General features: G+C 47.6%; 3 protein-coding genes across 4 annotated transcripts in view; 2 read left to right on the top strand and 1 right to left on the bottom strand.

Annotated features, from left to right (window-relative positions):
- LOC121062138 (protein scribble homolog) overlaps window positions 1-1782 on the top strand; it is a 40766-nt gene extending 38984 nt beyond the window's left edge. The window contains exon 15 of the mRNA XM_040541787.1: window positions 1378-1782. Coding sequence (XP_040397721.1) covers window positions 1378-1432 — 55 coding nt within the window. The 3' untranslated portion in view covers window positions 1433-1782. The remainder of the gene's footprint in view (window positions 1-1377) is intronic.
- Window positions 1783-3476: 1694 nt separating this feature from the next.
- Window positions 3477-27578, top strand: part of FRMPD1 (FERM and PDZ domain containing 1) — a 70092-nt gene continuing 45990 nt past the window's right edge. Inside the window, exon 1 of one of the 2 annotated variants that reach the window (XM_040541784.1) lies at window positions 3477-4981. The gene's annotated coding sequence lies outside the window, so the exon portion shown is untranslated. Of the gene's footprint in view, window positions 4982-17144; window positions 18206-27578 lie in introns of those variants that run through there. The other variant, XM_040541782.1, reaches the window with a different exon arrangement.
- On the bottom strand, window positions 15890-17034 carry TOMM5 (translocase of outer mitochondrial membrane 5). The gene is made up of 2 exons (XM_040541810.1): window positions 16839-17034; window positions 15890-16383 (listed from the first exon to the last, which is right to left on the bottom strand). Exons 1-2 carry the CDS (start codon window positions 16957-16959, stop codon window positions 16349-16351), a joined length of 156 nt encoding a protein of 51 aa, XP_040397744.1. The 5' UTR covers window positions 16960-17034; the 3' UTR covers window positions 15890-16348.

The following is a 27578-nucleotide window of genomic DNA, read 5'->3' as shown; positions in this document are numbered from 1 at the left end:
TCGCGACGGGGAGTGGAGGGGTAGGCGCTGAGCTATTCTCCGTAATCACCAGTGATAGGACCCGCAGGAACAGTGTTAAGGTGAGGCAGGGGAAGTTTAGGCTGGACGTCAGGAAGAGGTTCTTCACCGAGAGGGTGGTTGCACACTGGAACAAGCTCCCCAGTGAAGTAGTCACTGCACCAAGACTATATGAATTTAAGAAGCGATTGGACTGTGCACTTAGTCTCATGGTCTAAAATTTTGGGTAGACCTGTGCAGTGCCAGGAGTTGGACTTGATGATCCTTATGGGTCCCTTCCAACTTGGGATATTCTATGATTCTATGATTAAATCTGTATTAATTTTGATAGTCTCTTTGCATGTTTAAACATCAGAAATTGCAAAGCACCTAGTTCTGGTTCACAAGAACATGAGCTTCTCTGGCAGCTGAGTTGAAAGCCCAAGCTATTTCTGCCAGTAAATGATTTCACACCCTGCCTGCCTGCACAAAGACAGCTTGCCTGGTGCATCTGGCATAACACAGGGGGAATGCTACCCATGCCGGGTAGCCACATCACCTCTAGGGAAGTGTTTAGTTTCTTCCAGCTCCTGTGCTCATTGTGTTACCAAAGAAAATTCACAATGTCATAGGGGCCTGGGCATATCTATCCCATGAACTGAATAAAGTGCCCACTCTTGGCATCACTTGGAGAAAGGTATGAGTAGGAACTTGTACTGGAAGACCACTTTAAGCATTTGAAAGCAGACATGGCTCTGCATTCCTATGCTTAGGTTCTCTGTTGCCATACTGCATTTCAGGTAACTTAGTTCACTATCTGTTTACTTGCTGAGAGCAATGTAGTTTCTTCCAACACTTCTTAAGTTTGGAGTACCCATCCGCCACCTGTTGGGAGTGGTTCTTGTCCTCATCTCTCTGAAGTGTCTCATGAATGCCAGCATTTTTCTCACATTAGTTTAAGACAATGGACAATGACAGAGTGCCTTATGAAGTACTGTGAACTAGAGAGGGCCTTAATATCGTAGTTAATATTGTGATGTATGTGAAGCAGACATGTACCCATAAATCTAGTAAAATAGAGCCTACTTGATGCTATGAGGCGATGAGGAAGAGGAGAATCAGAGAGCCTTGGCACTGGCTGGCTGCATACAAAAAGAGGTTTATTTTACCAGTGCATTTCTCTGCAGCTGCAGAAAATACATGCCCAGTGAGCATCACCCCACTTCCTACTCTCAGCACTACTTTCAGCTCCTCCGCCTGCTGGTCCAAGCATGTCAGTCACAGCACGGACAAAGAGAAAATTATATCATCATGAATAAATGCTTCTCACAGATTTAGAAATGTCCTCTAACATCTTCCAACTCCTTTAAATATGTACAGGTCTCAAGAGTTATCCACAGCAGTGAAACTGAGAAGGAGCCTGAAGACAGAGTAAACATGGCCATGCAAGTCTAGGGAGGACCTTCCCAACATGGACATACAGAGTGGGTTTTGGAATAGTCATCAGAACAACTACAAAAAGACAGGCTTGGATAGGCATCAGCCAGGGGCTCTGTTGGTAATGAAAAGTAACTGAGTTTAAGTAAATGCAGTAAATGAAGGACCAAGGACCTTCCAGGCAGACATTTCACAGTGAGCAGATTGCACTGATGACTGGATAGAGGAGCAGAATTTTGTGCCTATTTTGAATAAATGGTAGTATAGAAAACCTCAAATGCTCTTAGTTGTGTGAGCGGTTCCAAAGTGCTCTCCAACATGTATGTGCATGTTAATAATAAAATATTTTCTGTGCTGGTTTTTCCAGATTTATTCACTAAGGAAAGAAGATGACGGGGTCTACCACTGTCAAACTACTGACATGGCTGGACAAGCACATACAGATGGAAGTATCACAGTGCTAAAAGAGAACAAAAGCAAGAAGGAGGAATTCCTTTTGGCATGGGACAACCTAGCCTAGCAAATAGTGCTGGCAAAAGCAGTGCACACCATTCCCAGGAGCCAGTTAGCTTTTATAAACAGATCAGAATTTGTAGATGGGAAAAAAAGCCAGTTGCAGGGAAGGATGTGCTCATATGTGTGCTATGTGCATTTAATTTTTCCTCTCTAGCGCAACAGACAAGGCTATTTCTTTATACCACCTTTCCCCATCCTAACAAGGATACAAGCAGCTGTACTGGCACCAAATGTTTCTGGATGATACCCTTCATAAAGGCCAGATATGCAAATCATACCCTAAACACAGTAATAATAGCAACAGAGTGATAATATTTTACTTAAGAGCCTTAGAAACCCTTCTGTGAAAGTTCTGCCACTTTCCAAATTTGTAGCACAATAGTGGTTCCTTCTGTAATGCATCTCAGTGAGAAAGCATAGGTTACGCTGGACCAGCAAATTGCACTATGGTGAATGGTCTGTTGCATGTAAAGAAAAATCTGAAACTAGGAAACCAGGCTGTGGGAAAGAAAAGAAAGGCAGAGCAATGTGTCACTTGAAAGCTGTTCTGAAAATGCACTGCTTTATAGTAGAAATCTGTACCTTTGATATTTGGGGGTGTAGGGACGTGGATTTTAGACTCAGTTTTCTCGTAAAGAGTTCTTTGGACACATTCCAGGCTAGATGCCTTGACCTCTGCACTGGGGGCCAGGTTCCAGTGCCTGACCACTCTCTCGGTGAAGAACCTTTCCCTTACACCTGGCCTGACCCTCCCCTGTTGCAGCTCCATGCCTCAGGTCCTGTCGCTGTCCCCAGAGAGCAGAGTTCAGCGCCTGCCCCTCCACTCCCCCTCACGAGGAAGCTGCAGGTCTCCATCAGGCCTCCTGTCAGCCTCCTCTTCTCTGGGCTGAACAAAACAAGGGACCTCAGTCATTTCTCATATTTCTTGCCCTCCAGACCCTTCACCATCTTTGTAGCGCTCTTTTGAACACTCTCTATTAGTTTTGTCCTTCTGTATTGTGGCACCCAAAACTGCACATAGTACTCGAGGTGAGGCCACACAGGCACAGAGTAGAGCAGGACAATCATGTCCCTCTGAAATGTGTTCTCTCCCCTGTTCTAGGAAGGAGGAATGTGCTCGTTCAAAAAAGGCACAAGCTACAAACCCATCAGTGGCCACCTTTGCTTCTTTCTTCATAGCAGTTAGAAAGTGTCACATTAATACTCTTGTTACAGGTTTAATGTCACTTCAATACATTATGTTTTCTTATTTTGAAAATATGTGATTAATACTGAAAATATGTAGCCAAAAATACTTATCAATACTGACAATACATAGCAAATATGTAGGAAGGAAATAGCAATAGAAGCAAGAACTTTTTTCATCATTTCAAATAACATGTTTTCTCTGGCATATTTTTTGATGCTTCTGAGCAAAAGGCCACCAGTCGTCACACCTTGCCACCTCCAGAAGTGGTCTAGAAACAAAGCAGCTGATGCTGATAAATACTCAGAGAGGTAGATGTGATACAATGAAGCAAGAAAAACGGAAGTCCTTTATGACTGCTTCTCTGCTGCAAATGGAACATGTGAGTCTATTCCAGTAAACTGGGAATAGTTTACTGACTCCTGAAACTGAAAACTCCTGAAATCAATTTTTCAATCTGTAGATTTGCACCTCTGGCCTACTTTTGTCCAACAGTACTGACAGCTATCTGATTAAGTCTGGTTGCTCGCATTGCCTATAAGATGCTTCAATTCTGAGGAAATGCCAGAAAGCCGTGGGCACACAGGTGAAGAGCTGCCACTGTTACCTGTGTGCTGTATCCACATTACAGGGTAGCCTACCAAAACACCAGTCAACAAAAAAGTGGGAGAGGGAGAGGGAAGAAAACCAGTCCAGGCAATTCATTTGGCAAAGGTGGATTGATTAACCAGAGACCATATGTTCAAATGCCTGTATGTATAAATTACAGCCACATGTGAGTGCTTGGCACTATATACCTACACTCTTTCCTTGTCATGATGACAGCCTACCCAAAACAGCAAGAGCGACACAATGTCAATGTACATACGATCAGCAGCAATATGGGTAATTCTATGGGTAACCCTAACTACTTTCAGCAATGAACCCTTATGGTGCTTTGAACAGAGGATCAAGGCCTGTCTTTTCAACCCCACCTCCACTCCCTACCCTCCCCACCCCCCATGCTTCTTTTACTTCACACTGCTTATTATTCAAGACTAAGAAAAAATAACTAAGAAAATAACTACTTGGTTTATCTGTTAGTCTGTTTAGTCCATTAGTCACTACATATACCACAGCACACCAAACCTGTTGTTAAAATAGCTGTTACAGTACGTAACCACATAGAGCTAAAGCTTAGACAAGTTAATCTGGGCATACCATCCGCAAAGAAAAAGTAGAGCAAGCCATGGACATTACTATTGGACTATTTACTCGGACACCACACTGGCCGTGGTTGAGAGGCCTGAGGCAGGATTTGATTAGTAAAAGACAGGAATGGTGACAGGACTAGATGATAGGGCTCTGAGGTCAAAGAGGAGGTATTTCTCCATGGTTACAAATTTGGTAAAGGCTGTTGTACATGTTGTACTTCTCACAAGGGTGTTTTCCAGCTTTGTTTTACATGCCAGCCATTCTAAGACAGTAAGAGCATAGGCATTGTGGAACAAACACCTTTTACTTGGTTTACCATAGACAATCATCAGATGTTGTAGGCGGTTCACAGGGGCTCATGTCTCATGCAAATACTCATTCCTGTCAGCCCTCTGAAGCTATATATGAAATGACCACTGGGTGGATTTGCAGGTGAGCCAGAAGGACAGATAGCCCAAGCTGCCTGAGCAGATAGGCATACCCACGCACCAAGCAGGAGTCTAGGAGCAGAAAATATCAGTTATGGTGACAGAATTGGGTTCTGTGTAGTGATGCTAGAAGGATTAAGCCATGGGATTGGCCAAGCAGCTGAACATGATGGCTCTGCAGGGGCAGAACAAGAGGGAATGTAGTTGCTGGCTGAATAAAGAGGTACTTCCAAGATACTAATTTGTATGACACTGGGTATTTTTTATTTTATTTATCTATTTAATTTATTTATTTATTTGTACTTAACTGACTGGGAAGAAAAAAAGAGTTGCTGATGTGGTACATTTACATGTGCAACAAATATACAGGAGTTAGTAATGGGTCTTAAATGCAGAACAGGTACAAGTACAGGTAATTTGCTGGAAAATGAAGTCATCTGTTTCACATTAGGGGGTAACTGTACATTACCATTGTGTATTTTAGTATGTGAGCTTCACAATGATTAATTACTCTTGCATTTAAACAGCACCTGGTTTCCACAGCAAGCAATTCATGTCAATTACTAGTACAACCGTGTCAGCATTTGAAGGTGTGATGACAAATCTGTTAACAAAAAAGTTGTATTGTATTTAACACAGATCCAGAAAAAAAAAAAAAAAAAAAAAAAAAAAAAAGTTGCATTGATTTTCAGTGCTTATTTTTCAGAGAAGTTTTGCAGGTGTATTTTTACACACTTTCCAGTCTAGTGCTTTTACATAAAATAAGCTGCATGGTAAACCCTGCTCTGTGCTAATTCTTAGTGCTAAATGCTTCATAATTTTCTCATTATTTTTCTAATGTCTTTGCCATGCTTCTAGATGTTACTGTATGCTGTGCTGTCTCTAGAATTCTCCAGTAGAGTGCTTGTTTCCCCACATTATATGCAGCGATAATTAATCTTCCCCAGAGTCGCATTATTCTGACTGTCTGAACTCATCTACCTGTACTGGGTCTGGCTGGGATGGAGTTAACGTCCCCTGCAGCAGCCCATACAGTGCTGTGCTCTGCATCTGCAGCTTGAACAGCATTGGTATCACACCAGTGTTGTGTGTACTGGTGAGCGGTGCTGGCACCGCATCAGGACTTTCTCTAAACCCTCAAGAGCCAGCAGGCTGGGGGTGGGCAGGAGTTGGGGAGGAGACATCACCAGGGCAGCTGACCTGGGCCGACCAAAGGGATATTCCATGCCATATGATGTCACGCTCAGCAATAAAAGGTGGAAAAAGGAAGAACAGGGGAGGGGTGGGCTCTCGTTGTGAAAACATCTGTCCTCCCAAACAATGGCTACATGTGTTGAGAATGCCTTCAAGGACTGTAGTCAAACATCACTCATTGGTGGGAAGTAGAGAGTAATTTGTTTCCTCTTTTTTTTTTTTTCCCTTTTCCCTTTAGTTAAATTATTTAATTAATAATAATTTTCCCTTAATACTTTTTTTCCCTTTAATTAAATTATCCTGTCCTGGTTTCAGGTAGGACAGAGTTAATTTTCCTCCTAGTAGCTGGCAGGGTGCTATGTTTTGGATTAGAACGAGAAGAGCGCTGATAACATGCTGATGTTTTAATTGTTGCAGAGCAGTGCTTACACCAAGCCAAGGACTTTTCAGCTTCTCGCTCTGTCCTGCTAGCGAGCAGGCTAGGGATGCAGCAGGAGCTGGGAGGGGACAGACCCAGGACAGCTGACCCAAACTGGCCAAAGGGGTATTCCATACCATCTGACGTCATGCTGAACAATATATAGGGGTGGCTAGCTGGGGTGGAGGGAGGGGCCGGCTGCTCGGGGATAGGCTGGGCATCGGTCAACGGGTGGTGAGCAATTGCATTGTGCATCACTTATTTCGTACACATTATTACTATTAATACTATTATTATTATTATTATTATTGTTATTATTTTCCCTGTCTTAATAAACTGTCTTTATCTCAACTCACAGACTTCACTTTCCCGTTTCTCTCCCCCATCCCGGAGAGGGAGGGGGGAGGGTGAGCGAACGGCTGTGTGGTGTTTGGCTGCCAGCCGGGCTAAACCACAACAGGCCATTTGGCGCCCAACGTGGGGCTCAAAGGGTTGAGATATCGACAGATTTGATCAGAGTGTGTTAAACTAAAATTGGTATAAGTATTCGACCTGCTTAATAGTTGCTAGTCACAATGTTGATTGCCTTAATCTCAAGTCTGCTGTGCCTGTTTCCCAAATTGAGTTTTATAGCAAGTTACTTTCTGTATGTGCTCCCTGTCGTGCTGTTTATCCTTTCCGGGCCCTGGTTTAAGATTGTTATGGTACTGTGTGGTGTAACGATGGCTTATGAAATGATGAGATTTCTGGTCATGACTCTAACCTGGTATTTGTACTCAGCACTGTCGTCGACTCTATACTTTGGAAACCATATCTCAGAAACTATTAGCAATTACACCTATTGCCTTTTTTCATCAGGGAGTCAATCTGTGGAGGGGACAGGGGAAGATATTTTTTCCTAACTGTTCACTCTCCCTTCCTCCTTCACCACCCTCTTATCCCCCGAGCGAGTTACGGTAGCTCTCCAAGATGTTGAATATCCTTGGGATACTCAGACCAGCACGTTCTTGTTGTTATGTCTCCTGAATGCGCTTCAGGTTTTGTTTAAGGTTAAACAACTGCTTAGGAATCTCATCCGGAGATCTGTCTTGAGGCGGGATATTTGCGAGTGGCAGGGAGTGTGGGAGGATATGGGCAGGTTTCTAGAGCAGTGGGCACCTCCAGTGTTTTGGACATTCACCCCTGAACAACTGCAAAATCCTAAAAAACTGGTAGAATGGTTGAAAAAAAGGTGTCATGACTCTGGCAGTTCCAAAGTGACACAAATCACTGTGGCATGCTGGGGTCTGGCTTGTGCCTATCGAGCTGCAGTTGATGCTACTATCAACCTAGTGACAGACCCTGCGGCCGTTCCAGTCCCGGCTCCTGCAGCCATTCCAGCTCCAGCTCCCGCAGTCGGTCCAGCTCCAGCTCCCGCAGCCGTTCCAGCTCCAGCTCCCGCAGCTGTTCCAGTTCCAGTTCCCGCAGCCGTTCCAGCTCCAGCTCCTGCAGCCGTTCCGGCTCCAGCTCCCGCAGCCGTTCCGGCTCCCGCAGCTGTTCCAGCTCCAGCTCCTGCAGCTGTTCCAGCTCCAGCTCCTGCAGCCGTTCCAGCCCCTGCAGCTGCTCCAGCTCCTGCAGCTGCTCCCACTCCTGTGGCAGGGTCCAAGAAACGAACTGTAGCAGTGCAAGTTGCCCCTGCAGAGGGTATTCCAACCCCTGTGGCAGACCCTGTGGCTGGGTCGGAGAAACAAACTGTAGCAGTGCAAGTTGCCCCTGCAGAGGGTATTCCAACCCCTGTGGCAGACCCTGTAGCTGGGTCGGAGAAGCAAGCTGTAGCAGTGCAAGTTGCCCCTGTAGAAAAGGTGAAAAAATGGTATAGAAACTCAGGTCGTTTAGAACACAGAAAGTCTTCTGCTAAGTCTGGGTGTGGAGAAGACGAGGCTGGGCCATAAAGTGTGCAGGAGGATGAAGATGAGGATGAGGATGTCAGAAAATCAACAGTAACTACCCGAACCCTATACCAGCGTGAGCTACGAGATGTGCGAAAAGATTTTGGTCGCTGTATAGGTGAACGGCTTGTCACCTGGCTGCTCCGGTGCTGGGACACTGGAGCCAATGGTGTGGAATTAGAGGGCAGGGAAGCCAGGCGGTTGGGATCCCTTGCTAGAGATGCAAGCATTGACAAAGCAATTGGAGATGGAGCACGATCTCACAGCCTCTGGAGGCGTCTCCTGTTAGCTGTGAAGGAAAGGTATCCCTACAAGGAAGAACTTGTATGTCTACCAGTCAAGTGGACCACCATGGAGAAGGGAATTCAGTACCTGAGGGAATTAGCCATATGGGAAGTAATTTATAAGGACCTAGACGACGCACAAACATCCACAGATCCAGATGAAGTCCAGTGTACTCGACCCATGTGGCGGAAGTTTGTACGGAATGCACCATCATCATGGGCCAGCACATTGACAATAATAACCTGGAACGACGGTGCAGATCCCACAGTGGGTGACATGGCTAAACAACTCTGGGAGTACGAAGGAAATCTCTCCTCTTCCCTACTGGCCTGCGTCTCGGCTGTGGAGAAACTCTCTGAAGAGTTCCACCAACTTAAAGAGAATTTATCTTCCCCCCCACCTGAACAAACCAGTGGCCACCAACTAAAAGAGAATACTTTGGAGAAACTTTTTGAAGAGGTCCACCAACTTAAAGAGAGTGTATTTTCTTCCCCACCTGTACAAACCAGTGTCTCGGCTATTAGGGGTAAACGTGCATCCGTGCAAAGAAGACAATATGGTGGCTACACACCCCGTGCCACCCTGTGGTTTTACCTACGTGACCATGGAGAGGACATGAGAAAATGGGATGAAAAATCTACCAAGACCCTAGAGGCACGGGTACATGAGTTGCAAAAGAAAACAATCGGGAGAAAGGGGTTCTCTGAAAAGTTTGCTGCTCCAACTTCTAGCAGGCAGTCTTTTAAACACAGAAACGAAGATTCTGACCAGGACTAGAGGGGCCCTGCCTCCAGTCAGGGGGAGGAAAGGGACAACCGAGTTTATTGGACTGTGTGGATTCGATGGCCTGGCACATCTGACGCACAGAAGTATAAGGCTTTAGTAGACACTGGTGCACAATGTACTCTAATGCCATCAAGCTGTAAAGGGCCAGAGCCCATCTGTATTTATGGCGTGACAGGGGGATCCCAGCAGTTAACTGTAGTGGAAGCTGAAGTGAGTCTAACCGGAAATGAGTGGCAAAAGCACCGTATTGTGACTGGCCCGGATGCTCCGTGCATCCTTGGCATAGACTATCTTAGAAGAGGATATTTCAAGGACCCAAAAGGGTTCCGCTGGGCTTTTGGCATAGCTGCCTTAGAGACAGAGGACATTAAACAGTTGTCTACCTTGCCCGGTCTCTCAGAGGACCCTTCTGTTGTGGGGTTGCTGAGGGTTGAAGAACAGCAAGTGCCAATCGCTACCACAACTGTGCACCGGCGGCAATATCGCACCAACCGAGACTCCCTGATTCCCATCCACGAGCTAATTCGTCAACTGGAGAGCCAAGGAGTGATCAGCAAGACCCATTCACCTTTTAATAGTCCCATATGGCCAGTGCGAAAGTCTAATGGTGAGTGGAGACTAACAGTGGACTATCGTGGCCTGAACGAAGTCACGCCACCACTGAGTGCTGCAGTGCCGGACATGCTAGAACTCCAGTACGAACTGGAATCAAAGGCAGCCAAGTGGTATGCCACAATTGATATTGCTAATGCATTTTTCTCCATCCCTCTAGCAGCAGAGTGCAGGCCACAGTTTGCTTTCACTTGGAGGGGAGTCCAATATACTTGGAATCGGCTGCCCCAGGGGTGGAAACATAGCCCTACCATTTGCCATGTACTGATCCAGTCTGCGCTGGAGCAGGGGGAGGCTCCTGAACACCTGCAGTACATCGATGACATCATTGTGTGGGGTGACACTGCAGAGGAAGTTTTCGAGAAAGGAAAGAAAATAGTCCAAATCCTTCTGAAGGCCGGTTTTGCCATAAAACAAAATAAAGTTAAAGGACCTGCACGAGAGATCCAGTTTTTAGGAATAAAATGGCAAGATGGACGTCGTCAAATCCCAATGGATGTGATCAACAAGATAACAGCTATGTCTCCACCAACTAGCAAAAAGGAAACACAAACTTTCCTAGGTGTCGTGGGGTTTTGGAGAATGCATATTCCAAATTACAGTCTGATTGTAAACCCGCTCTACCAAGTAACTCGTAAGAAGAATGCTTTTGAATGGGGCCCTGAGCAACGACAAGCCTTTGAACAAATTAAACAGGAAATAGTTCATGCAGTAGCCCTTGGGCCAGTCCGAACAGGACCAGATGTAAAGAATGTGCTCTACACCGCAGCCGGGGAGAATGGTCCCACCTGGAGCCTCTGGCAGAAAGAACCTGGGGAAACTCGAGGTCGACCCCTGGGGTTTTGGAGTCGGGGATACAGAGGATCTGAGGCCCGCTATACTCCAACCGAAAAGGAGATATTGGCAGCATATGAGGGAGTTCGATCTGCTTCGGAAGTGGTCGGTACTGAAGCGCAGCTCCTCCTGGCACCCCGACTGCCGGTACTGGGTTGGATGTTCAAAGGAAGGGTCCCCTCTACACATCATGCAACTGATGCTACATGGAGCAAGTGGGTTGCACTGATTACTCAGCGGGCTCGAATAGGAAACCCCAGTCGCCCAGGAATCCTGGAAGTGATTATGGACTGGCCAGAAGGCAAGTACTTTGGGATATCATCAGAGGAGGAGGTGGTCTGTGCTGAAGAAGCCCCACTGTACAACAAGCTACCAGAAAATGAGAAGAAATATGCCCTGTTCACTGATGGGTCCTGTCGTATCGTGGGAAAGCATCGGAGATGGAAAGCTGCTGTATGGAGTCCTACACGACGAGTTGCAGAAGCTGCTGAGGGAGAAGGTGAATCGAGTCAGTTTGCAGAAGTGAAAGCCATTCAGCTGGCCTTAGATATTGCTGAACGAGAAAAGTGGCCAGTTCTCTATCTCTATACTGATTCATGGATGGTAGCAAATGCCCTGTGGGGGTGGTTACAGCAATGGAAGCAGAACAACTGGGAACGCCGGGGCAAACCCATCTGGGCTGCTGCATTGTGGCAAGATATTGCTGGCGGGTAGAGAACCTGGTTGTAAAGGTATGCCATGTAGATGCTCATGTGCCCAAGAATCGGGCTACTGAAGAACATCAAAACAACCAGCAGGTGGATCAGGCTGCTAAGATTGAAGTGGCTCAGGTGGACCTGGACTGGCAACATAAAGGTGAATTATTTATAGCCTGATGGGCCCATGACACCTCAGGCCATCAAGGTAGAGATGCAACATACAGATGGGCTCGTGACCGAGGGGTGGACCTGACCATGGACACTATAGCACAGGTTATTCATGATTGCGAAACATGTGCTGCAATTAAACAAGCCAAATGGTCAAAGCCTCTCTGGTATGGAGGACGATGGCTGAAATACAAATATGGAGAGGCCTGGCAGATTGATTACATCACACTCCCCCAAACCCGCAACGGCAAGCACCACGTACTTACAATGGTGGAAGCAACCACCGGATGGCTGGAAACATATCCTGTGCCCCATGCCACCGCCCGGAACACTATCCTGGGCCTTGAAAAGCAAGTCCTATGGCGACATGGCACCCCAGAAAGAATTGAGTCAGACAATGGGACTCATTTCCGAAACAACCTTATAGACACTTGGGCCAAAGAACATGGTATTGAGTGGGTGTATCACATCCCCTATCATGCACCAGCCTCCGGGAAAGTTGAACGATACAATGGACTGTTAAAGACTACACTGAAAGCAATGGGTGCTGGGACATTCAAAAATTGGGAAACACATTTGGCAAAGGCCACCTGGTTAGTCAATACTAGAGGATCTGCCAACCGAGCTGGACCTGCCCAATCAAACCTGTTACGCACTGTAGAAGGGGATAAAGTTCCTGTAGTGCACGTAAGAAACATGCTGGGTAAGACAGTCTGGGCTACTCCTGCCTCAGGAAAAGGCAAGCCCATTCGTGGGATTGCTTTTGCCCAGGGACCTGGATGCACTTGGTGGTTAATGCAAAAGAATGGGGAGGTCCGGTGTGTACCTCAAGGGGACCTAATATTGGGTGAGAATAGCCCATGAGTTGAATTGTAGTATGTTAATTATCATATAACACTGTATGTCATCACTACCATGGTTGCTATATATAATAGATGAAAATGGTGATTGATTAGAAGGTATTGGAAAGAGTGTAACCTGAGCATGACATAAATGGTATGGAATAAGGGGTGGATATCTGTCCTGGTTTCAGGTAGGACAGAGTTAATTTTCCTCCTAGTAGCTGGCAGGGTGCTATGTTTTGGATTAGAACGAGAAGAGCGCTGATAACATGCTGATGTTTTAATTGTTGTAGAGCAGTGCTTACACCAAGCCAAGGACTTTTCAGCTTCTCGCTCTGTCCTGCTAGCGAGCAGGCTAGGGATGCAGCAGGAGCTGGGAGGGGACAGACCCAGGACAGCTGACCCAAACTGGCCAAAGGGGTATTCCATACCATCTGACGTCGTGCTGAACTATATATAGGGGTGGCTAGCCGGGGTGGAGGGGGGGGCCGGCTGCTCGGGGATAGGCTGGGCATCGGTCAACGGGTGGTGAGCAATTGCATTGTGCATCACTTATTTCGTACACATTATTACTATTAATACTATTATTATTATTATTATTGTTATTCTTTTCCCTGTCTTAATAAACTGTCTTTATCTCAACTCACAGACTTCACTTTCCTGTTTCTCTCCCCCATCCCGGAGAGGGAGGTGGGAGGGTGAGCGAACAGCTGTGTGGTGTTTGGCTGCCAGCCGGGCTAAACCACAACATATCCTTATCTCAACCCATGAGTTATTTCTTTCCTTTTCTTCCCCTCCTCTTCTGAAGAGGGGGAGTGAGAGAGCGGTTGTGGTGGAGTTCAGCTGCCTAGCAAGGTAAAACCACCACAGTACCTGCTGCCACCAGAACACATTTCCAGGAAATATTGTTTTCCACTGCCTCATCAATGTTCATTTCCAATCTTGAGAGTCAATTTTGGAGGCATCTTGATCAAACAAATTAGTAAAATCAGCTCCACAGGGAACAGAAGTGATATACTGCTCTCCTTAACAGTTGTTTAGTGTGTAGCTGCCCATACAACCAGGGGAAGGAAATCACAGCTTGTTGGTCATGTAACAGTTCTGCCACAGAAACGACAGAAATTTGTTTAATTAACATAGAATGGAATAACTCAGGCTGGAGGAAATCTCTAGAAGTCTCTAGTCCAACCTCACACTTACCTTGGGGTCAGCTGAAAGCCAGACCAGATAATTCAGGGTTTTATCCAGCCTGGTCCTGAAAGCCTTCAAGGATAGGGACTACACAGCCTTTCTGGGCAACCTCTTCCACTGCTTGACTGTCCTTTGGAAGAAGTTCTTGTATCCGGTTGAAATCTGTCATTTCCATTTATGATTGTTGTCTCTCATCCTCCTGCCATGCACCACTGTGAGTAGCCTGACCATCTTCTAGAAAAGAAGTACCTGTAGGTACTGGAAGGTTGTTACTAAGTGCCCCTCAGAGCCTTCCCTTTTGGTGTAGAAAATACCGAACAGCAGTGAGACAGAATGTGCCAAAGATTCCCAGGAAATGAAATCATATTATATCATAGAATCATACCATAGAACGGCTTGGGTTGAAAGGGACCATAAAGACTATCCAGATCAAATCACCCTGCCATAGGCAGGGATGCCACCCACTAGATCAGGCTGCCCAGGGCCTCGTCCAACCTGGTTGTGAACACCTCCAGGGATGGGGCATCCACAGCTTCCTTCTCTGGGCAACCTGTTCCAGTGCCTTACCACCCTTACAGCGATGAATTTCCTCCTAACCCCTAATCTAAGTCTCTGCTCTCTTAGTTTAAGAAAAGGGTCCTCTTTTCTACCCTTTTTAAAAATGGGAGTGATGTTTCCCTTTTTCCTGTCACCAGCGACTTCACCTGACTGCCAAGACTTTTCAGGTAGGATGGAGAGAGGCTTTGCAACTACATCATCCAGTTCCCTCAGGACCCTGGGATGCATGTCATCAGGCCCGACAGACTTCATAGAATCATAGAATCTTAGAATATTTGTGTCGGAAGGGACCTACAAGGATCATCGAGTCCAACTCCTGGATCCCCAAAGAACCACTCAAAATAATAAAATAGTGAAATAATAATCATAGAAGATCAGATCATGCACCTGAGAGCATTGTCCAAGCGCTTCTTGAATTCTGGCAGGCTTGGTGCTGTGACCACTTCCCTGGGGAGCCTGTTGCAGTGCGTGACCACCCTCTCAGTGAAGAACATTGACATTCCCTCAGGTCCTGTCGCTGGTCACCAGGGCAGAGATCAGTGCCTGCCTCTCCACTCCCCTTGCGAGAAACTTGCAGACCACAACGAGGTCTCCCGCCGTCTCCTCCAGGCTTAACAATCCAAGTGACTTATCTGCTGTTCATATGTCTTCCCCTGTATACCCTTCTCCATCTTTATTGCCCTCTTTTGGACACACTCTAACAGTTTTATGTCTTTCTTCCTTATACTCTGGTGCACAGAACTGCACATAGTACTCAAAGTGAGGCTGCACCAGCTCAGAGCAGAGTAGGAAAATCCCTTCCCTTGGCTGGCTAGCAATGCCGTGCTCGATGCACCCCTGGATACGGTTGGCCCTCCCGGCCGCCAAGGCACGCTGCTGGCTCATATTCAACTTGTTGTCGACCAAAAGCCCCAGATCCCTTTCTGCGGGGCTGCTATCCAGCCTCTCGTCCCCCACTCTGTACATATAACCAGGGTTGCCCCTTCCCAGGGGCCCAGCACTTGCTCTTGTTAAACTTCATACGGTTGGTGATTGCCCAGCTCTCTAATTTGTCCAGATCTCTCTCCAAGGCCTCACCACCTTCGATGGAGTTAACAACTCCATCCAATTTGGAATCATTTGTGAACTTGCTCAAAAATCCTTCAAGTCCTTCATCCAAATCGTTTACGAAAACACTGAAGAGGACTGGTCCTAAAATGGAGCCCTGGGGAACCCCACTAGTGACAGATCACCAGCCTGATGTAGCCCCATTTACAAGAGCCCTCTGGGCCCCACCTGTCAGCCAACTGTTCACCCATCTTAGTATGCTTTTATCTAACTGTATTCTGGTCATTTTGTCCAGACGGATACTGTGAGAGACAGTATCGAATGCTTTAGTGAAATCCAGACAGGCTTCCTTTGGTCAGCTAGCTGGACTTTTCAAATAGGATGGAGACAGGCTTAGCATCTGCATCAGCCAGTTCTCTCAGGACCTTGTGATGCACATCATCAGACCCCCTAGACTTGTACCTGTTCAGATTGATCAGGCGGTATCAATCCTTGTTTCGGCTTACTATGGGAGTCACTTTGCTCCCACTGGGAGATTTTAAAAATAAGTCAATACCAGAGCTCATTAATTGATAGGACTGCTCTTCTATTTCTTTTAAATCAATCTTCTGAGTTGGATTCATTAACAACCTAATTTCTCATACAGACAGGTTCAGTAATATTGATAGCAATGTGGCAATTTAGAGGCAGATGCATAACAAAGCAAGATGCTAGCACTTTATACAAAAAGAAGATGGAGTTTTTTGTTTTTTTTTAAACAGTACCAGAAGTATTCCATCATAACATACTGCTTTCTATAGCACAGAGTATCCTGCGACCAGAAGTCAGCTGCAGGAAAAACAGACATCTTCCCCACACTCCCAACTAAGCTATCATTCTCAGGTCAGATATGCTTAAATGTCAACTTTTAAAACCATTTAGTATCGGATGCCTGTCTCTGGCACAAAGTTTAATTAACAAAAAAGGGAAAGCAGCTACAGTCCATTTAATGTTTTCAGAAGCTGTGTCTTCTTCGCAACTCATAAGCATTCATACACTGTCCAGCTTCTTCAGGATGAATGGAGCTGAAAAGAGAAAACAAAAGAGCATCAATGAGTCTGCAGTGAAACTGCAGCACATCTGAAATATTCAGACGGGCTGTGTAACCACCACCCAGCTCCCTCCTCCCGACCTGACATCACTGCTTTGGCAGGTGAAGCAGCAAGATTTAAAGGGGCTCAGGCATGCCGCGAGTGCTGCAGGTCGGGGCCTTGTGCCTGTTGTGCACGCCCCCGGCGGGGGGAGCATCCCGACGTGACTTTCTGCTCGCCCAGCAGACCGCGTCCCGTCGCCACGCTCAAGCCGCTGCCCACAGAGCGCAGCAGCAGCACGACCCTGCGCTTCCGCGACCTAGGAAACTACGGCAGCGCCCCTGCCCGCCCGAAGGCGGCGCTGCGGGCGCCTCGGGCCCGCGCCGGCCCCGCCGCAGCGCGCAGCCTGCCGGCAGCAAGGCGGCCCGGCCCGGCCGCCGCGCACTCACTGATCCGCAGCAGCGCCACGTAGATGAGGAAGTTGCGGACAGAGGCGAGGACGTCGCGGCGCATCTTCCGCCGCAGCTCCTCGGGGTCCATCTTCGGCCCCAGCCCCTCGATGCGGAACATGCCGCCGGCCCCTCGCCGCTACGGCTGCCGAGCAGGGTCAGGCGGCAACGGGGCGGGCCCCGAGCATGCGCACGGGGGGCGGCGAAGGCACCGCCCTCGGTCGGGCGGTGACGTCATCGCCCCCCGCGGCGCGGGAGAGCTCCTGGCGGGCGGGGTCGGGCCGCCGTGCGGCCCTGAGGGGGCGGCAGGGCCGGTGCCGGCGCGCAGCCCCCCTCGCCGGCTTTCCCGAGCCCAGCGCTGGTCTCGGGTACCGCCGCTGACGTGCGGTGCGAGGCTGCCTCCGCTCGTACCTGGTGTCTCCGCCACGCTCCGCCTAGCGCTCGGGAGCTGCCACCCGGCGCAGCGCCCTGTCACGCACGCTCTGCTGTAAAGGAGAAACCCTCGGGCCCAAGCAGGTCGAGGGAGGCTGCGGGAGGCCTGTAGTATTTAACAGGACCAAAGAAACAGAGCCGGCCGTCCTGGGTCGTGGCTCTGGTGGGACCCCTTGCCAACCACTAAGCCCACCCCTGGGCGCTAGAGGTCGCAGGAAGCTGAGCTCCGAGTGCGTTTTAGCCAGGACGGTGAATGCTTGTGAGTGTCTGACTCAAAATGTGTTCTTACGGTTCGGGCCTGGGACCCAGGCTAACCCAGAGAGCTGTGTACACAGCCCTCAGTCCTCGCTCACTCTTGAACTCCATCTGAACCGTACAGGCTTGAGCTAGCCAAACCCTGCATTTCCTGCCTTTGGGCAAGCAGCCAGCAATGCTTTCGGAAGCGGTCCACAGATTCCAGGAATACCGTCACAGATGGAGCCCCACAAGATATCTGGGCTCCACAGCCTGCTCCACTCTGCCTTTGCTACTTGGGATCAGGACATGCACAGAAGCAGGCAGATAATTCACAAAAACAGATTTCTCGTAGCTAAGCTGCCTATGACCTAAGGCAAAGCCAATTACAGGGCAGTTGCTTCTTTGTGCCAATGATTTATGGGGCTAATTGCATCTCTGCTGTCTCGGGAAGGTTTTCTCTCCTTCTGTGCTACCACAGGAACCCTGACTTTGGCAAAGGATAGCCAAGGAGGAGCCTTCCCAAACCACCCTACTCCAAACGGACTTTTCCCAGTTTGCAGGACACTCACTTGCAATCCCTAGTCCAAATGAATGGGCAGCCCTTTCTCATTACCAAAGTTGAAAGGCTGTCCTCCCAAGAGTTTTACAGCAAGGCCCTAAAAGAAAGTATAACAGATCTGTCCAGCCCTGCAGCTGAGGTAAGTGAGCCTCCCTCTGCTGGCTTCCAGGAAATCTTGTTGATTTACTCCAGGTTTCTTTCTGAATGGTGAGTTTCTCTGGTTTCGGCTAGAAGAAAGAGATAGGTAGGTCTTAGGCCCATTTTGCTTGAAAAGCAAGGAGTCTCATCCTGCATTTCAAGACTGCTGGTCCTCCTGGTCTTTCTTTGGATTTTTAAAAGCTGCACAATAAATAAGGCAATATTCCCTCGTACCAGTGATTCAAATGGCTTTTTTTCTGCATGAGTGAGCAGCTTGGGTTCTGTCTTCTTGCCATTTCTAGAGCTGTGGGGAAGCTGTCTGGAAGACGGCGGGATATAGGTGCAAACAAGCTCCGCTGGCCAAGGGACAAAGACTCCAAGTGAAAACGGCAGGGCGGAGTACTGGGTGGGAATGAAGAGAAGAGGGATTGGCCGGGCAGGGCCACCCATGGACCTGACCTAGGAGACACTGGTGACAGCTTGCACTTTTTGGAGCCCTTTCATGAAGTCCAAGCACCAGTGCTGGGATAAGACACAGAAGTGCAGAGGGCAGGCAAGAAACAGTGCTCAGAAATTAAATCTGTCCTGACTGCCCATTTGAGATCTCAAGCACTTCTGTGAGGGAAAAGGAACTTGACAAGACATCTTGATGCTCCTTAATGAAGATGCTTTGTGAAGTGGTCCTCCACATACTGTTCTGGAGTGTTTCTCCAGGGCTGCTCCAACATCCTGGAGAGGGCTCATCAGCCACCTGAAAGGACAGCACACCTTCCCTTTAGGCAAGGCAACATTAGCTTTCTCTAGCCCCTTGAGCACCTACTAATAAGATACAGAGAAGTACCAGAAACCTTCACTGCTGGAGTCAGATCAGGATGTTTATCACTGATGCGTACCAAAGAGGTTTTAGAGACCCAGGGGAAGACCTGCAGAAGCACAAGGGGGAGGCAAAGTAGATAATGCTGGAGCCTTGGTGCTACCTACTATGTTGACCCTTTTGCCCCATCAAAAGAATCAATATTGATACATACACTAATGGCAGTGTTTACCTTTGTGCAAGCAAAAATAATATGTCTGTCTTCATCTGGCCAATAAATTTCAGTTCTGTAATCTCTCTCTACGGACTCCACACAGTCAGTCAGACTGTGCAAAGATACATTTTCTGGGTTTCAGTAAGCCAGCCTGAAAAACAAATGAATGTCACTGCTATTTCAAGGTGAAGGGACAGTTCCTATCCACTCCACTGATGCCTCCCCACTTCTCAGCCTTGGTTTATGGCCATGACACCTCTCCATGTATGTTTTGAGTCTAGGACTGATGCATATACAATGGGCTTACATGGCAAGGTTTTGGTATTGGGAGAGGCTGCAGGGTTGGCATGGATGAGCAGAGCACAGCAGCTGCCCCATGTCAGATAAGAGCCAGCTCCAGCCGGCTCCAAAACAGACCCGCCGCTGGCCAGAGCCAAGCCAGTGAGTGACGCTGGTTGTGCCTCTGGGAGGTGTTTAAGAAAGTTTAAAAAATGCTGCATTGTAGCAGCTGGGAGAGAGGACTGAGAAACTGAGAGAGAAAAAACCCTGCAGCCACCAAGATCAGTGTAGAAGGAAGGAAGGAGGTGCTCCAGACACCCTGCAGAGGTTGACCTGCAGCCCATGGAGAGGAAACCACGCAGGAGCAGGGGATCTGGGGGTAGTTGCAGCCCACGGGAGACCCATGTTGGAGCATTTTGCTCCTGAGGGATGGACCCTATGGTACAGACCCATACTGGAGAAGTTCTTGAAGAGCTGCTGCCTGTGGGAAGCCCACGTAGGATCAATTCGGGAAGGATGGCATCCCGTGGAAGGGACCCCACGTGGTACATGGGCAGAGAGTGACCATGAAGAGGTATGTGACCGGTGCTCCCTGCTCCTGACCCCTAGCAGTATGGTTAGCATGACAAAGAGTAAGTCAAATATCCATAATATTCTAGAAAACAAGCCTTATGAGGAGTGGCTGAGAGAGCTGACATTGTTTAGCTTGGAGAAGGGGGATGCACAGGGGAGACCTTAGTGTACTTTACAGTTACCTTAAAGGAGGCTATGGCGAGGTGGGGATCGAGCTCTTCTCCCAAGCACCAAGTGAAAAGACGAGGGGAAATGGCCTCAAGGTGCACCAGGGAAGGTCTAGGTTGGATATTAGGAATTTCTTCACTGAAAGGATTATGCGGCATTGGAACAGGCTGCCCAGGGAAGCAGCTGAGTCACCAGCCCTGGAGGTCTTCAAGGAATATGTAGATGTAGAACTTAGTAGCATGGGTTAGCATGGGTTCTGGGACAGGGAAGCATAACAGCTCCAGGAGCGCTGTCTATAGAAGCAGGCAGCTACCAGCCCTAAGGGGGTCTTAGACTGGAGCTGCTGCTGGACAGCAAAACCTGTGGTCCCCTGGTGAACAGGGGCACCTCCGCTGTCATCTTCCTCCTCCGAGCAGTGACTGAGTGACTTCTGGTCTTTTACATAAAGCCTGAGTCTAGGTTATGGTTGTATCTTGCACCGGTTGATAAGAATTTGATCCAACCTGCAGGGGTCCAGGTGACTGAAAAGCCTGTGTAACTAGTGATTCTAGTGTAGTTCTAGAAATTCTATGCAACAATAAGCTATGCTAGGTGCTGGAAATTGTAGATAATAAAATATGCTGATTGTTACTCTCTCTTTTTTTTTTTTTTAATAATTATAACCAGAAACCTGTGGCCAGCCCTCATTCTGCCAAAGATCCCTAAAGAACCTGCCTGTCCTCTGTAGCGTTGGGTGAGAGAGTGACAAAATGTTCCGGGCTGACCATAACCTCCATTCCCCATTCCTCTGCACTGCTTGGGCGGAGGAGGTAAAAGGGAGTGGGTGATAGGAAGGTGGGTTTAGGTTGCTTTTAGTTCTCACTGCTCTAGTCTATTAGTAATTGGCAATAAATTAAATGAGTCTTCCCCAAGCTGAGTCTGTTCTGCACATGACAGTAATGAGTGAGCATTCTCCCTGTCCTTATCTCAACCCACCTTTTTTTTATATGGTATTTTCTCCCCCTGTTCTTCTGAGAAAGGGGAGTGAGAGAGTGGCTGTGTGGTTCTTAGCTACCCACCAGTGTTAAACTACAGCATGTATCTTCTGCAGGCAATACTGCACAGGCACATGGGAAGATACAGGTATCTAAGCCAGCCTCTGGCAGACCCTCCCAGACAGGATGGCACTGGCAGCATTGCCTCTGAGGCTTGGTCTGCCATGTCATTGTGCAAGCTGTTTTCTTTTGGGCCAGTCAATATTGAATAGCTTTCTTCTTTATTGCATTTGTTATGCAGTCTGAATCTGCACCCTCTGGTGTGAAGATCACGGAAGATGACAATGGCTATTACGTAGGGATTCTGCAAGTTTCTAGCCAGTGTATCTACTCAAATGGTGCACATGTAAATCCAGACACTGTACATGGTGTGTCTAGGGCAGCTGTACAGCAACATCAGTGTCCAGTCAGTGTTCACAGCAGTCATACCATCCAGGGCTATGGTAGCAGACACCCAGAGGGGGCACAGTCTTCCCTCTATTTAGTCCCTCTCTTCAGATCTGCAGCAGGTAAAACCATCCCCAGGTCACTAAAGAGACAAAGTCTGCTAGATAGGCATCTAACTATGCACAGTTAAAGCTCTGCTTCTGAATTCAGCGGGCTGGAAATCTTGTCCTTTCAACTAATTCCAGCCAGAAGCTCTGCCATGGATTGCAGCTCATGTCCACTTCTTAGGTCCAGGAGAGTCAGCAGTGCCAAGCAGGGTTCTTCTGGTGACTGTACAAGGGGGAAGATGTTCTGGCACAGATAACTGAATTGGATGACAGAGACCAAAATGGAAATTACGTTACTCTTTTGAATGCTCTGCTGTAGTAGTGCTGTCAACTCCTAATCTAAAGGGGAAGCAGAATGGTAAGGAGCTTAATCAGAGAAAGAGATTTAAAATACTATATTGCAGTGACCTCTGTTAGGCATAAGGGAGGAGACTGCATAAATTCTCATGCAGGAGTACATTCAACATGGTACTCCTGGAGAAAGTGGAGTCCTTAGGTGACATTAGGACTGTGGGAGAGATGTTACTTTCCTGCAGACCAAGTAACAATAAATAAAGCAACATTCAGGCCCGCTCTCCTGTCATGTAAACCAAGTGGATAATATGGGGAAAAAACACACCTGAACAGAAACTCCAGCAGCATAAATCTACATAGTAAATCCACAACAGAAGTCCAGGGTGAGTAAATTCATGCCCTTACCTCACCTCTGCATTGTTGTAAGCACAGCGAAAAGATACAGCAGTGCACAGAAAGACAAGCAGCATGGAGAAACACTGCTAACCACAGAAATACGGCACCTTGAGCTGGGGGTTTCCCACTTCACAGCAATCTCATGCTTCCACCCAGCCCCCTGGCCCCCTTTACTGTGGGGTCATATCTCCACAGCTCTCTCATCAGCTATATTTTGTTGGCGGGAAGCTAGGGCAGCAAGGCAGACCCTGGTATGCAGCAGGAAGAGCAGGGGCAATAGGACACTGCTCAGAGTGCTGGCCTGGCTTCTGTCCAGGGAACCCACATGCTTCCCACGTCTGGATGCTGTGGGCTCAGCATCCTGGGGGCCAGACCATGACACAGAAAATGACAGGCTAGATTTCAAAGACAGGATTTCCTTTAGCATCAAAGCTTACCACCCTGCTGTGTATCAGCAGGCCAGCAGCATGCCAGCCCTTTCCTGCTGTGACAGTGTGGCTTTAGTATCCTGCTTTCCTCACTATCTGCACAGGCAAATAGGGATTAGTGCACAGACAGCAGGGCTCAACTGGGTCCTCCCAGAGGGAACATGCCTTAGACAAGGGGTTCTTCTACTTCTCCTGTCACCCCCATATGAAAAATTCAGGGCACTTCTAGCTTGCCTGTGAAGGCTTGAAGCTGTACCAGTGATGAAGGCTCCACAGAACTGAGGGGGGCCAACATAGTACCCTCAAGCTGTCATGTGGTGGGTAATACTTCAGTATTACCACTACTGGGTACTACTAGTGGTAATGCTTCAACCTTCCCTTGTGTGCCTCTGCCAGACTGCTGCAACTGCCTCATCAGCAAAGACATGATCTTTGGCTGTTCCCTATCAGGGGATGCTGGATCCAGCAGCCCAAGAAAGGCAAGTTTGCTGCATCTCCAAGCACACCGGTCCAGCCAGGAGCAAATCTGAATGGGTGTTACCAGAAGGTGCATGCGCACGCTTACGTATATGGCTGGCCACACGTAGCAACACGGACAGACACCCTCAGCACTCCTACAAACTCAGATGGCCCAAACAACCTTATTCTGCTTCTCTTTCTGTCTCTGAAACGCCATAAAACACCTGCACATGAAAAGGATGGTCCCTCCCCCATGAAAGCAACTAGAAGTGGAGTTCAATAAGGAGGCAGGACAGGCTGCCCTGATTAGGCAGAGGGCGTAGAAGACAAGCATCCTGACCAGCACACCATTTATATGCTGCTGGCCCCTTTTATCCCATTGTCCCTCATTTTTCCCACATTTGTTCTCCACAGGCTATCACCATCCCTGCCCTTCCCCACATTTGGTTCCTGCCCTGAGCATCCTGCAATAAGCCCTCTGCAATCTTGAAATGCTCTTCTCTTGCATGCCATAGCATTTCCCATGCTCCTGGCAGGGTCTGTGGGGTGCTCAGGGGAGGGTGGGTGTCCACCCCCAACATGTGGCCAAGCTCCCTTTTCCAGAAGGGGCTGGGCAGGGGCTTCTGTCTTGGAGTGTATCAGTGTGGATCCTTTGACAGCCCTTGAATCCGGGGGTCTTCTTGTTTGTGCAAAGGAGCTTTTTGGTGTCAAAGTAAGCAACTGCAAAGTGTATTTTCTTTTCTGAGAGACAATGCTTAGAGAAGTGTTATTTGACCAGTCAGGCTGGAATCTGCATCAGTCGACCCAGGTGAGGTCAGACAGTTTGAAATCACCTGTCGGTTCTTGATTCAGAAATCCTAGGGATGTCCCCAACACTCCAGGTCTTCGGCTCGTCCTATTTTCCTATTCTAGCCTGGGACTACAGTGCCAAATGGGTTCCCTGGCTCTGCTAGGACTCCAAGGGAAGGCTTTTCCTCCTGTTCTGCCCAGGCATGATTGAAAATTATTTCTGATGTCTTCTGAAAGTTTAATGCACTTTATACTGAGGAGAACAAGAAAGGGAACATCACTTGTATGATTTGTGTGGATCACTTTAAGAAGCAGTTGCTACTCTTAAGAATGACAGAATATTATGATATGTGTCTGCACTCTGAGTGAGCCTGAACCTTCTGGAGAAATGTTTTCTGGTCACTTGGATCATTAGCAGAAGCGTCTCTCTTGTCACTCTCTCCCCTTTTTGCCTTTTACCACAGATATAAAATGTGTGGGTTCCTTTTTGAGCTTTCTGTTGTTGAAACACATTGTCAAAGGTGTAAGAAGGAAGTCAGAAGTTTCAAGGCCAAATTGTGGGCCATATAGTTTAACCCTCATACATTTGAACTTTTCTTTTTCACAGATACATTTGTCCATTCCTTGCTAAGAGATCTGACAGTATTTCCTCAAAAAATAGCTTGGTGAGGAGTGTCTGTATGTTATCTGTAGGTTTGTACCTGGTGCACCTGGCCAATAAGCACGAAGACTCAGGGAGGGAGAGAGCAAATCTCACATTTCCATATGTTTTCATTTTGATGGGTGTGTTTTTTAATATGCGAATGACCTTTGATGACCAAAGTGTTACTATGGGTTTGTCTGTAACCTTCCTTCAGCTGTTTTCCTCATTCTCATTTTCTAGCTTTCATCTCTTATCTGCTTTGCTTTTGCTAGCTCAAGGCTACTGGCCTCCCTGTTTTCTTCAAGGTCTCCTTGCTTTCTTCAGCTTAAGACTACATATACAGCAGAATTTGGAGCCCACCACCACTGTCTTTTTCCCTGGTTTGCTGTCCACATTTAGGAAGTCATCTACTAGCAAGAGTGTCAGGGCAAGCTCTAAACAGGCAGGACAAGCTCTTCTTAAGCACACAGAGGCAGACACTCTACAAGAGAGGTTCAGAGAGATGCCCTGGCTCAACCTACAGCCTGGCCTTACAGATGAGTATTCCCACTGTGAGGAGAGAGCTGGTGCATGCAGAAGGACTTGGGCAGGCACAGCCTCCTCTTGAGGGCCCCATCCATTTCTCCAGATGATCTTCACAGCAACTGCCTCTGCAGCACATCCTTCTTGCCTCTTGTCTTCTGAGCTTCTCTTTCTTCCTCTGCTCACATATACCTCTCTGTAATTTAAGAAGGTGGTTTGGGTCACCCACATAACACACAATGACCTATGATGGGCCAACCAACAGCAAAAACTGGACTGGGCAGCAGCAGCAGAATGGCATGGGCAACCATACAGAAAGGCTGAAGGATAAAGCTGTGCCTTGTCAGCAGAGAAGGGAACTCAAGGCATTCCTGCAGACTTCATGGAGCCAAAAACCCAGACCACACAGGCAAGCAAACATAAGCCGGCAGCCCAGCCATACCAGGCCAAGCAACTCTGAAGGAGGGACTGACTAACCCACTAAATTCAGCTTTTCAGACATGCAAAATCAGAGGTCTTTTCTCTGTCTTGAAATCTTTATCACTCTTCTTCACAGGCTTAGTTTTTTTTATTCTGAAGCCTGGTAATTCCCGAGCAATTCTCTGGGTCACAAGACATCGAAATGGGTTCATGGGCTCAGCTCATGACTAGAATGAGCTCCCAGAGGTTTGATATTCTTGCATTCTTCAGAACATCTCAGAATCAACCATTTGGAAGCTTCCAAATAGTTTTGCAATGTTTCCACAGATGGAAGGCTTTTATAGGTCAGCTCTGACATGATGAAAACACAGGCAAGGAAGAACACTGCTGAGAGATAAAATGTCTCATACCTTTCTAGGTAGATGTTTCCCAAGCTTCTGAAACTTGGAATACTCAGAGAGAGAAAAACTACATGTTCAGCTCTACAATACACACAGATAGATATCTAATGCATCTGATCGTTTGACATGGAGCTCTGATTCCTCTTTTTAATGGATTCCACTTTTCATCCACATGAAAGACAACTATTGTTTAATTTGGTTTTTAATTAAGATTCTGCTTCCTGTGTAGATTACTTTAGAAACATCATCTATCGGCACTGGTAGGTACAGATGTATGTTTGTCCATTGTCCATAAAAGCTACATGAATCAGCAGTTGATGCAAAACCTATTCCGGGGCACTATTTAATGCTATATTAGTTACAGATGGCAGGAGCAAATCTCATTTTTGGCTAAGTTCAGCAATCACAAAATAGTACTGATCATGAACAGTGATGGACAAAGTCAGCTTTTACAACAGCAGCAGAGAAAAATAATCATAGTTTCTGTGGGTGTTGATTCGGGAGAAGAGCAGTTCCTGGGCTGGGAGCAAAAAAGAACAAAGGTAAAGGCAGAAGGACCCGCAGTGCGGAAATACTCTGGCTAATTAGGGAGTATGAAAAAGCAAAACCAGAAAGGCACAAAAGAGAAAAAATCAATACCTTTCAGTACGCGACTCTTTTCTTGTCCAACCCTATGCTAAATAAAGGGCTGCAGACAGTAGCAGAGGAGTTTAAATACAGAACAGGACATTTTTACAGGGAAGGCTAGTGTCAGAGATGGAGAGGAAGAGCTGACACAGTGGATGTGGGTTCCTGTACACCCATTTGTGCAGTGCTGGGCAATCACCAAGCAGCCCTATACCCACTTTCTTTGTGCACGTCAGAAGAAAGAGCACTGCACACTGTGTTATGTGATAGAAGCTGCTCTGCACACTCAGAGGAGCACAGAGAGGCAATGGCGGGGGGGAACCCAAATAATAGCCTGTGCCACTTACTCCCAGGAGCCATCAGCCTAACAAAGGTCTGTCTCCACAAGTTCAAAGGAGCAGAGGGGCACAAAGGCAGGTGGAAACTTGAGTTAGGGACTCAGCAGAAGGGGCACCCTACCCAGGACCCTCCCAGAGCTATCTCAGGAGAGCCTCAGCCCCAGGGTCCAGGCATAAAACACTTCAAGGGGAGTCAAAGCCCAAGCACCCTTGGGACCTAGGGGGTTCCCTGCCAGGAGCATGGGAAATGCTATGGTGTGCAGGAGAAGAACATGTCAAGATTGCAGAGGGCTTATTGCAGGATGCTCAGGGCAGGAACCAAATGTGGGGAAGGGCAGGGATGGTGATAGCCTGTGGAGAACAAATGTGGGAAAAATGAGAGACAGTGGGATAAAAGGGGCCAGCAGCATATAAATGGTGTGCTGGTCAGGATGCTTGTCTTCTACGCCTTCTGCCTAATCAGGGCAGCCTGTCCTGCCTC

Source organism: Cygnus olor, chromosome Z, assembly GCF_009769625.2.
Source record: "Cygnus olor isolate bCygOlo1 chromosome Z, bCygOlo1.pri.v2, whole genome shotgun sequence".
NCBI lineage: Eukaryota > Metazoa > Chordata > Aves > Anseriformes > Anatidae > Cygnus > Cygnus olor.
Note: the sequence above shows the minus strand (reverse complement) of the source record. Positions and strands in the feature narration are given on the sequence as shown.